The sequence below is a fragment of the Saccostrea cucullata genome, unplaced genomic scaffold (genome assembly GCF_032062105.1).
Source record: "Saccostrea cucullata isolate Sc308-1 unplaced genomic scaffold, CSIRO_AGI_Scuc_v1 ctg9422, whole genome shotgun sequence".
In the NCBI taxonomy this organism is placed as follows: domain Eukaryota; kingdom Metazoa; phylum Mollusca; class Bivalvia; order Ostreida; family Ostreidae; genus Saccostrea; species Saccostrea cuccullata.
In genome coordinates this window covers 12,914-25,404 of record NW_026925123.1, presented here as the reverse complement: position 1 = coordinate 25,404, position 12,491 = coordinate 12,914, and the positions used below count along the sequence as shown (strand labels likewise).

General features: G+C 32.9%; 1 protein-coding gene across 1 annotated transcript; it reads right to left on the bottom strand.

Annotated features, from left to right (window-relative positions):
- Window positions 1-1,715: 1,715 nt before the first annotated feature.
- On the bottom strand, window positions 1,716-11,827 carry LOC134268099 (von Willebrand factor A domain-containing protein 7-like; the record flags this gene model as incomplete). Its single annotated transcript, XM_062750302.1, has 10 exons — window positions 11,680-11,827; window positions 10,330-10,503; window positions 8,745-8,820; window positions 7,073-7,155; window positions 5,980-6,159; window positions 5,612-5,839; window positions 4,830-4,949; window positions 2,951-3,088; window positions 2,686-2,843; window positions 1,716-1,872 (listed from the first exon to the last, which is right to left on the bottom strand). Coding segments are annotated over exons 1-10 (1,462 nt in total), but the record flags the coding sequence as incomplete, so codon positions are not given.
- Between the last annotated feature and the right edge of the window lie 664 nt (window positions 11,828-12,491).

Genomic DNA, 12,491 nt, shown 5'->3' with positions numbered 1-12,491 from the left:
ATTTATTATATCTAATTTTCTCATTACAGGTAAAAATAGTACGAATTGAAATATATTGAAAGTCATATGTATTTTGAGTATCTATGATTAACTGATTTTACTATGCTCCTCAACTAATCAGCATATAAAAGGAAAAAGAAACGCATAAGAACATAATATTCGAAAATTTCCTGACTATGTCGTCTAAATGATGAAAATTGGTCAGATGTGTAATTTGGTTTCTTACACTAGAATTGATGGTCAAAAATATTCAACCATGGAATGTATGGTGTCAAGTAGGGGGAGTGAGAAAAACAAAAAAGAAAAAAAAAACATGTGCATGTTGATAATGATAATACTTTTGTTATCACATTTTGTAGTGCCATACGATGTATTAGAGCTATAGACACCGTTTTTGTATATTTGCAGCCAGTATAGATTTCTTGCAATCATGGTATATTAACTTTCCAATGTGTTTGTCCGAGACAAAATTACAAGTAGTAAATGATATTTATCTCTATATATGACACGCCAAATTCACAAAAATGAGATAATCATAGTTTCACAATTGAGAAAAAAGGTTTATCGACTGTAAACTATAGTTAACAAACCGTAATCTATAGTTCACGATTCGTAAAGTATAGTTTTCATCTGTAAAATTATATTTAACGGTTGTTAACTATAGTTTACGAATTTAATTTAAGTTTATCTGTCTGTAATAAAGCGTTAACAATGGATTTTGTTGATAAACATAGATTCATGTTTGTAAACCATAGTTTACAATCGTAATCTATAGTTAAGAGTTGTTTATCATAGTTTCACAAATTGTGAAACTATATTTATCAGATCGTTAACAATAGTTAACGGTTTGTAAACTATAGTTTACAAATCGTGAAACTGTATTTATGAGATAATCTATGTTTTGTAATCGCAAATGACTGTTTTCGGTGTTAAGTATAGTTTACGGTTGTGAAACATAGATTATCGCGTTAACTATGGTTTACAGATGTGAAATATAGATTAACGTTGTTAACTATAGTTAACAATTCGTAAGCTATAGTTTATAATTCGTAAACTATAGTTTACAACCGATAAACTATCTCATTTTGTAAATTTGGCGTGCCATATCTATATATATCAACTGGTTCATCAATAGGCACGATTAAAAAAAAATCACGTGCAGGGAAGGACAAATAGAAAAAGAAGCAGGACATTGAGCAACTGGTTTACAAATTCAAGAGCTTGTAAATATAAGGAATAACTGTCATATTGTCTTGTTCCATGTTCAATCGATTGGCTTGCGTGATAATTTATGCATAAACGCTTTCAGCGTGTATTTAAATTATCACGCAGTCCAATCGATTGATCACATCATGAAATAAAGATTTTAGTCAGTTATTTCTCAAATTGAGATTAGTACTGCATGTAAATTTATCAAATATTCCTTTTCGATTTCTTAAAATTCATGAATTTCCATTACAGGGATTAATTTTAATTTCAATACTCACCTTAGAGATAGATAAAATCCAGCTTTTCTTTGATTTATACAGAACATTAACTTTGAAATTTTCACAGACAATTGACAAGCAATGTATTTACGTAGAGTCGAATCAGAATTTCAAAAGTTATTTGATCTCAAGCATCTTTAGCTAAACTTTTTTTACTTCAAATACCGTATATTCTATGCTTGTAAAGGATTAAATGTATAGGTTTTTAAAATTTTAAGTAAAACATACCTTTGGGATAAAACAGAGAAAACTCGGATTCTGTTGAAACATTCTTAATAAATATCTTTAATGTGTTGATGCCGTTGTCAATAGGAATGCTATAGTTTTCATTGAATCCGTCAGGAATCAAAAACCATGTTACAAAAACATTGGAAGATGGGAACGTCTCCGGAAAGTATGTGTAGTAAAAATTTCGTCAACATTAATTCATAAACAAAATATGGACAATAAATAGATGATAAATAGATATTTTCCAGAAAATATGCAAGACACTTCGCAGAGAAAACGGTTTAGAAGATATGAAATACTGACAATCAATAAGATAAGAAAAATCTTGTGGTCTGATGGAATGTGTTCTTAAAATATTCAATTCAAGTAAAGTTCCTTTTTTATAAATCAAGAAAAGCAAAAAAGAAGAACATAAGTAGCATGTAGGTAATATTGATTATAATAAGATCAGTGGTAGATGTTATATTTTGACCCTGTCAGTACTATAATGGTATTATTGAACAATATGGAGCAAAGTATCATGAAAAACCATAAATTACACTCTTTTAAATAGATGATAAATATTTTAGGATTATGAAGCAAATCATGGCATGGAGGGCCGGGTATAACGTTACGTCATTTTTAAATGATACCCAGTCTCTATGGGCCTCAAACAAAAAAAATTCTTGAACTTTAACTGAAACCTTTTTAATAAGTCACCTGACAAAAAAGTAAACCCTATTTTTGGAGGGGGAAGGGGGTTCGTATATGATAAAATTTCTTTATGAACAAACAATCAGTCATAACTTTCATATAATTTCTTAAATAGTTGCCAGATGAACTTCATACATAGGTATACATTCATGATGGAACAACAATTCTTTTTTCACGGTGAAATATGAAAGCCAATGCCAGCACACATGCACCTTGTTAAAGTGAAGGCATTGCATAATGTTTTAATTCTATTTATAGACGTTTAAGAAAATGAAACCTTGATTTCCTTTTCCACGATAGCTCCAAGTAACTCCACTTTTGTCTGAATGACTTTACCTCCAGCTTGTTCAGCTATTGCCTGAAACACCGACAAGCTCGACCTTTTCTTACGGTAAGGTCGTACTTGTTCAACAGCAAACTTTTTGGAAGACTTGACTAAAAAGTATGTGGTAAAAATGAAAACCAATAGGAAACTTATCACTATTTTGCCCTTTTTATCAGATGCTTAACATTTGATTTCTTTTAAATTATAATTCATCTCCATTGTCCAGTGAGGATATATATAGGCTTTACGGATTTTTCTTTCACTCTCGCATTCACTTGAGGAAGTAATTCTTCGTCCTTTGCGTCTGCATCAGTATAGATGTAAATCTTCGAATCTTTATTCGACATTTCTATTCCTAAGAAACAAGACATATAAAAAAATAAAAATATGATGATACTTTAAAAAGATTATAGGACTCAATGATTTTGAATAGGATTTTTCTTATACAGCAGTCAATCCATCTGTGGTGGTCCTGGAGGTACTGGGCACGAATTGCCCTGCTGCCTCCGATCACATGGTATACGTCACAGCACCTGTCGTGACGTATACCTATCCTCTCTCTTTTTTCTATTACATGCTGCAGAGAAAGGAAGTGTCTCTGTTAGCTCCGTCATTATTGTATATTTTAACTGCGGGCATTAATAAATAGCTGATTATTTTACCATAGTTTTATCTCTATTCCGCCATCACCGTACTTGGGTATTGACAGTAGATAATATAGAGAAACGCTATACATCGAAATAATCCACCTCTTCAAAAATATTATACTTTGAGTTCACTCAAAGTCTTTTACGAATTAATGCCCTTTTAGTCTTTTCTTTAAAAAAAATGGATCCAATAGTGTAGGTCATTTTTATATAAACCAAGTTAATAAGTCCTAGCACATAAATTTTATTGCAGGAGTGTTAAAAATAAAATTGCATTTAATTTAACATAATCTTTTTTACTTTTAAACATATTTAATACATATCTAATATATTATTTTTTATGTTTTCGATTTTTGCATATCGTTTTGATATCCATACGAAAAACGTTTTAAAACCCTATTTGAAACGTATTAAATGAACCTGAATTGACTTCTTGTGACACGATGGCGGTGTTTTTCTTTGAAGTTTACTGTTCTGTATTGGCAATACAGAACGGCACTTTGGTGGGCGGAGCTACTTTCCGTTCTGTATTAGCTAACTATTCTGTATCTAAAATACAGCACGGTCTAAAAATAAATCTGATTCAATTTAGCAAAAGCACGTACAAATAGTAAAATCCTCATGTTTTCCTATAATAAATTTTAGAGAAATACCCGGTATTAATCCTGAGAATGTAAAATGTCAATGAACACTTATTCCACACAGAATCTACACGTAATTTAGATCCAAAGGAAAACTAAAATTCACAATAACGGAAAACATAATCTACACGTAATTTTGATCCAAACGAAAAGAAAATTCGCAATAACGGAAAACATCCACTATCCTCGTGCAAATCATTCAAGTCCATTTTTCGCGTTTTTATTTTTTAAAATCCTTCTCGCTTACGACAGCCACACGTCGATCTCTTTCACTTCGTTTTTAATGTCGCAATTCAATTAGAAAATATAAATCTGTGATATCAGAGTCCATCGTAGAATTTTCTGTAAATTCTGATTTTGTAAATCTAGTCAAACCGGGATTTTAGGGTTAGACCCCTGAAAAATATTATAATCAATCTCCATTTATAGATCACAACAACAATGGTTAAATCCTCCACTTTATCCATTAAGAGTGACTATCACTCGATTACGTCTACCCCGTTAAATTGTCAAAACTAATCTGACCGAATTTTACGTTTTCCGTGGAAATATATACACTGCGGATGCGAACTCCCCGTCGGGGCCTCATCTACAGAACTCTGGCGGAAGTTTGGATGCTGCAAAGTTATAAAGTGGGCGGAGTTATTTTTGATTGATCGTGTCACAAATCATTTAGAGAACTCGACAGGTTCTGTATCGTAGATACAAATTTGGGGGTGGAGACTCGTGCTTGCGCACTCGTATACCCCCAAATTTGTATCTACGATACATAACCCGTCTCGTTCTCTAAATAATACTTACAATGTACCTTTTAACAATCCAGTTAAAGCATACTCGGGACAATCATCACCTCCGCTGACCGTAAGATTCTGACGCCATGATATCATAGTTTGTGGATCTGTTGTCTTTCGACCAGTCGTCAACGAAGCTATAAGTAAATATACAATATTCAACATACTAGTACCAGCAGTCAACCAAGCCCCTACCTTTACTCCTTACCAAAATGTTACCTTCAACACGATCGACATTGGGATATACATGCACTGACGACGTTTTCTTAATTAATTGATGTTCATGGTGTTATTGTGATTTCAACAATGTAAGCCTTTCGTTAAGTTCTATGTTTGTTACAATGGCCTTGTTATCTAAATTAAGTTATCATTGGGTCCTATTTTGGATGAATTGTTTCACACTAATTCATGGACCTTTGCTTTTATATATGTAATATATTTCACTATGGAAAGTTCCGTCTATTAATCAAAACATATGGCGCAAAGCGAATCGGCCGATCTACAGGGGATGCTTTCTTTACCTAAGCACCTGATCTCTTTAGTTTCAGAGGTCCATGTGTATTGGCTATTCACAGAGTTAGATTGTTTTCTGATTTTTTAAATTTTAATAATGTTTGTTATTTTTACGTTCTTTCGTCTAAGCTATCAATCAATCTTTCGTCACTCTATAATCATGCTATATAAAATTTACAACAAAACCAGTTTTTGTAATTCAATTTTCAAGAAAATCTACATATCTTTATGCAGAAGAGATTACAGTAAAAGAGATTAAAGTCGGATGTAAAGTTGGTTTACCAACCAGGATCAGAGAATGTGACGAGAATGTAGTTTCCAGGCACGAATTGAAAATCTCTAGCTTCATTGACTATTTTCTGCGTTCCCTTTATGACCTCTCTAATGTTACTACCCATAGAGCCTGTGACATCAATGACGAAAGTTAAAGACGTCTTAACCACTTCCTCTCTGCTTCGTATTCCAAAAACATCCCGGAAAACTTTCTCGCCCATAAGGCTTAAAAGCCCCCTATCTTAAATATAAAGAAAAAAATGTATTTTAATAAAAGTAAGATTTACGAGTATTTTCGCATGTATGCTATTTGTAAAAAGAGAAATATACCATCAGTGTTTTTAATAATGTATTATTTATTTAATGTTCAATGCCAATAACCTGGAGCAATAAGAAAATACTGTGTAGCGGATATGGCTGCCTCTGCGGCCGCCCTGTGGAAGTTGCTATGCGGAGCCTCGCTTTGAACAGATCTTCCCTTGTATATACCGCCAGTGGCAGTCATCAATCGACCTTCGTCATCCTGTGTTCCATGACTGCATTTTCCACTTAATCCCTGTCCTGACTTTTTTTTTTGTTGAAGAAAACAATTTTCAGAAATATGTGACTCATTCAGCTGAAGATAAAATTATTGGTTTTTATACTTATTCAATTATTTGTATAATACAAAAAGGACTAAATGACTGTCTTTTACATCTTAACCACCAAAACAAGATGTGCTATGAAACACTGATACACCAGTATATCAAAATATTGGTGATGGTTGAAATTTCTCAAATGCAAGTCAGATTCCCACGATCAAAAGTTAAAAAATGTTGGTATCTAAAGAAAGATCTTGTAACAAGGAATACACTTAAGAATACAAAGAATAACAATAGGAATAACAAGGTTTACACAAGTACTCACTGTTCAAAAGTTATAACCAAGGTTAAGATCTTCTTTAGGTACATGTGCCATCAAATTTGACCTTGACACCTTAATTTTGGAGTTTGATCCACTTTTACCAAAACTTTTCCGAATGTTTTTAAACTTAGCTATTACTTTTGGCTGCTGTTTGGTGCTAGAGCTTTCATACTTACATGCACTTGTGTATTCACTGACAAGACCTTTCATTTGGCAATTTTTTTTTCTTTAGAGTTTGGTTCACATTTAAGAAACTTTAACCTTGACCATAACTTTTGAACCTTTTAAAAGTACTAAGGCTTTTCATATTTCACAGATGAATTTCTTGTGACAAGACGGGTACCTTCCTTTGGATACCAACAATTTGACCTTCTTGACTTGAGTGTTTGCCTTGAATTTGATAAATGTCAACCCTCGTCACAAGCTGCCATACGGTGGTATAAGTGTTTCTAAAACACGTCTTGTTATTAGGAAACTTATAATCCAAAGGATTTTTTGTGTCTGATATGGACATACTATATGTACGTATAACAAAGTGAGTCAGAATTATACAAAAAGATTAACGACTCACGGAAAGGTTTAGTTACTTGTTGTCCAGATTTGTAGTCACTTGTTAATTTGTCAGCAACTAAGTTGTTGTCACACATTGAAAGCCTAAAAATATTTTTTTTAGGCATATGATTCAATGATTATAATGTCTTCATTCAACCTTCATCGGATTTTTTCGTTTTGCATTTTAAGATCATTTCATTTTTATCGAATATTTTGCTGCGTTCATTTCTAACATTAAATAAAGAGTTGATGGTATATGTAATTATGCTTAGAAACTTTTTTGGGGTCAAACTTGTCATGATACATCTTTAGTTTCAAGTATTATATCACGTAAGCAAACGGATTTTCCTCATTTTAAATCTCTTTCAAAATACGTTGTATTAAAGGATCCACTTGACAAATACATATCTTACAAAAAAATTTTCGTGAAACGCTGATTCCGACGCGTGGCAGCTTATAGCATGGCCCTTACCCCCCATTCACACAGAGCTGCGACTCTACGGTGATCATCCCGATCAAGCCACGATCTGAAAAGTTTTTGGATCGGGGCAGATCACAGCTGATCAGCTTCAAGAAAGAGCAATTTGGCAAATTGTGGTCTTCGTTACGACCGTACTACGATGTCCCTACGTTAAACGCGTTGCTAACACGCTTCTACTACGATGTTACGCAGACCAATGCCGACACACAGCCGTGTGTAGTGCGTTTACGCTACGCTGCCACTACGACATTGAAGACCATACTACGACGCTGCACAAAACCTAGATGCTTGGTGCTTGGTAAGTTCCTACGTTCGTACGGCGCTTTTACTACGATCATGAAGATTTCTCTACGCTGCTTGCACGATTACGGCGCTTGTACTCCGCTCTTATTACGACTCAATCCCGATTATTGTTGGCCACGATCCCGCTACGCTTGTTTTGAACATGTTCAAAATCAGCGTGGTGAGAGCGTAGAGCTCTCCGATCATGAAGACCCTACTGCGATCATACTACGATTATGACGACCCCTCGACGTTTCTCCTGCGATTTGTCACGATCGGCCACACTTTCGGCCACGCTTTGATCGTAGTAGAAGCGGCGTCTATGTGTTAATTGGTCCTTTCCATTGAACAGTTAGAATTCGGGCTTTAATATTTCAAAGATTTATTCATAATGGCAAGACCTTCCTATCGAAATCAAGAATTAGACTTTGAACTTTGGAGTTTGACATGCATCTCAGAAAAATTTCAGCCCCCACAATAAGCTGCCATACAGGAGTATCAGTGTTTCACAAACACATCTTGTTTTTTTCTATTTAGACAAGGTATTTTTATTTCTTTAAACATAATAATTTATACTTCTATTGTAATCAAAGTTAAAAACAAATATATCAGTCTCAAGTTACTTGTACATCAACTAAAAATTTCAACAAATATAAATACTGTAAATCTGGAAAATTTTACGTCGATTTTTTTTTGCGAATTCGGGTCAAAATGGTGTTGACTAATATTTACGTTTCAAAATTTAGCGAATTACCACTGCTTTGTTTATATTTTCTTATTGGTAATATATTTTTAAGAAAAATATTTTTGCGAATGCAATAAACTCGCAAATTTTGCTAAAAATTTATCTACAGCAAAAATTTCCAGATTTACATTACTTTTTTACTAAAGTAATTGATAAATATTTAGATACTGTATGCCTATTTACCCTTCTTTATAATTACAGTTGGTACATGTATCCTCTTTCGGACCCGCCAGCTCTACTAATGTTACATTGTCTTGCCCTGAAATTTCACAGATACAAGATGGATTATTCCTTTTAATTTAACCTAACATTAAGCCGAAATTTGCATACTTTATTGCATATATGGGCCAGCAAAGATTTAAACCCATTATTCAGCAAACTTAAGAGGAGGGGTGTCTCAGAGAAATGTAAACATAAAGCACCATGCTTAATGATTTCATTGTGGTGTTTGTTTGTCACGATTTTAATTCCACAAACTCGAAAACACGTATAATTGTCAATGCTATTGTTGTCTCTGGCAAAACAACGCCAAATACGTTAAACGTTAAAATAAAAATAGACGGCCCTCCAAAAAAAGGGTGAACTCATAAGCACCATCCGCAGAAACATCGTCAAATATTTAAGATGTAAGGGTTTTATTAAGAAACGAAGGAGATGATATTCAGTGGATGTCAATCTTTCTTCATATACTCAACTTCCAGGTAATATTCAGGGTTCTCCATGAGCTGTTTTACTGTGTTGCTCCCGACACAGTAAAATTTTCTCCGACAGAGTTACGATTCAAATTTTATGCGTGCGACACAGTAAAAATTTTGCCGACACAGTAAAATCTATGATAATTAGAAAATATAAACATGTAAAAGTCTCTAACTAAATCTTTAATCAAACAATTCTACCATCTTTCAATTCTTAACGGTGGACCACTTAATTACAAGGGCTTCATCTTGCTAGTCAATTATCTCCTAGACCCTCGCCAGACTTAACGCATCAGGGAACAAAGACAAATACCGGTAATTTGTTTTCACACTTCCATGTAACGGTTAATTGGTAGTTGCAAAAAATACATTGTATTATTTTTTAAAAAATATTTAAATATGTCTTTTGTATAGAGCCACAGCTCTAGAATTATGTTTGTAGCATTGACAGTCAAACATAACATCGTATCGAAGTCTTTCAGCAATATAATAAATTGCTTAAAATTTTCAAAATGTTCAAGGAACTCTTAAAAGTATTATACCATTCTGAATTCGGTAATTCGATCAAGAAAACTGACAAGTAATCACGGCAAATTTACTTTAAATAATGTTAAGTACAAGAAGTTCGACCGTATCGACCAGAATTTCCTCGGCTTTTCAGAACATGTGTATTTTTTTTATCAATATGCACGACCATACCATTGTGTAACGTATTATCGATTTTTAAAAGCATGTGAATGTATTCTTTTGTTATTACAATGAATATTGATTCAGTTGCGAATTTAACCGCGAAAATATAGTGAAATTTTTGTGTTTCGTGTAAATCTGCAACACAGTAACATTTAAAATGATGGAGAACCCTGAATATTGATTGTAATTTTTTTTTTTTTTACATACAACGATCTAAAATTATTACAAATATACTTCGCTTTGTAATCACTGCATTGCGGCACATCATCTTTCATCCTTTCATGTAAATATATCTTTACCGATGTAAATGTACATGAACTTTAAGTTTGTCACATTATATTAATAATGATAATGGAGTCATTTAGCAGGTCTAAATAACATACCAAAATCCAAATAAACAGCATTCCCACAAAGTTCTATCCAGTTCGTATTGCTGTAAAATTCCTGGATTGTGTACAGAGTTCTTGCGACTATTTCTCTTATTTCTGAGATGTCAGGAACAGCTGCTTTAGAAAATTGCATGATTTCGTGTCGTAACATTCTGATGTAAATATGGGCTGAAATAGATAAACCATATGGAATGCATGATAAGCTTAAATTTGAGATAAATTCTTTCAATTATATAATTTGCTAGGGTTTTTTAACTTTAAAATACATCTCTGTCATATCATTCCAAAAGTTTGAAGAAAAATAGTTTTACAGTTCGGCAACTTATGAAGTTGTGGAAGGACATATTTTATCATTTTTTTCAGCAAGAGGACCATTAATCATTGTAAAATAAATGCATGTCTTATAAAGACCAAAACTATGAATAAAAATGTTTACTGTGTACGTGGATGATTAGTGATTAAAATCATAACTTACTAGTCATTCAAGTTGTTGGGTTGAAATTATTAAGGGTATTCATCATTTAAGATCATTCTTCATAAATTATCTTACTTTAATGTTCATATCTACAATTGCATGATTTTGAACAACTTTATGATTCTTAAACTTTCCAATCGTCATTTTCCAATAGATATGCAGCATTGTACCTTCTCTCAGTTTAATCGATACGCGAGAGCAATCTCTTCAAGTGAGTTATTTCTAAATTGAGGTAAGTTACTTACAAAAATGATGAAACAAAAATATCAGCAAAAGTAATTATTAATTTTCAGAAGTTCTATGGTAGATACAATAATTTTTGTCAGCAAATACAATCTATCATTGAGTCAAATACTGACTGACGTTTTTCATACTAACTGTTTGTCCATTATTTTAAAATACACTGCATTGAAGACGGATTATTCCGTTATCTACCGATCATGAAGGAGCACACGTCAGGTGTGACTGGTCCCACCTCTAATGTTTAAGATGTCCCTGTTTGTTCTACTCCTACTTTGTATTTTTTGGACTTTCGAGCTTGAAGACTTTATTACTTCCATCAATTTCATAATTTCTATAAACGATTTATTAACAGAAATTTAAAGAATCTAATTCAAATCAAAAACATAGTGATACACAGTAATTCAAATAAAAAAAATCGGGGGGGGGGGCATTGCATAAATATTATACTTGTCTAAAAAACTTTCATGTATCAAAGAACACACTTTGTAATTTCTTCAAGAATTTTTTACAGAACTTTCTGAAAAATCATAAAATATCATACTATGAAGTGCCATTCTGCATTTATTTAATATACAGATTCAGTAGATCATTCAAGGGAATAGAACCTTGAAGCTCATTCAACATACCTAACTCAATCTGCTCGCCATTTACGTGGTAGAATGAAACGTTGACAAAGTCTCTTTGAATTGAACCTTCAACTTTACAAATTGCTTTGATAATTGTCCAGTATTTTTTGTAAGATTCATTATCTGAAAACCAGAAGTTTATGTCCATTAAAACAAAGGATAATCAAAGTAGAGAATGGAATAATAACTTTTCAACAGCAATAATACAGTGGAATTATTCCTTATTAAGTCTCTTTCTGTGACAAGGTTGCAATAATCAGACTAAAACTGCCAAAAGAGTAGCATTTCAAAAGTACGAAAGCCGGATAGGCTCATTTCTGAGAAGATAAAAAAAAATTTAACTCGTTATAACGAGTTAATTATCTCGTTATAACGAGTTAGTATCTCGTTATAACGACTTAGTTATCTCGTTATAACGACTTAGTTATCTCGTTATAACGAGTTAATTATCTCGTTATAACGAGTTAGTATCTCGTTATAACGACTTAGTTATCTCGTTATAACGACTTAGTTATCTCGTTATAACGAGTTAATTTTCTCGTTATAACGAGTTAAAAACTGATCATTAGTTGATATATCTAAGTGATAGGAAGTATAGTAGTATAACATATAAAACTACGAAAGCCATGAAGGGACACGTCGATTTTTCAAAAAAGTAAAAATTAATTTGAGATCTCGAATTACACAATCCATTCCCACGGATTATCAATTCGTTCTCTCGGTTTATAATTCGAGATCTCGAATTACACAATCCGATCCCACGGATTACTAATTCGTTCCTTCGATTTATAATTCGAGGTCTCAAATTACAC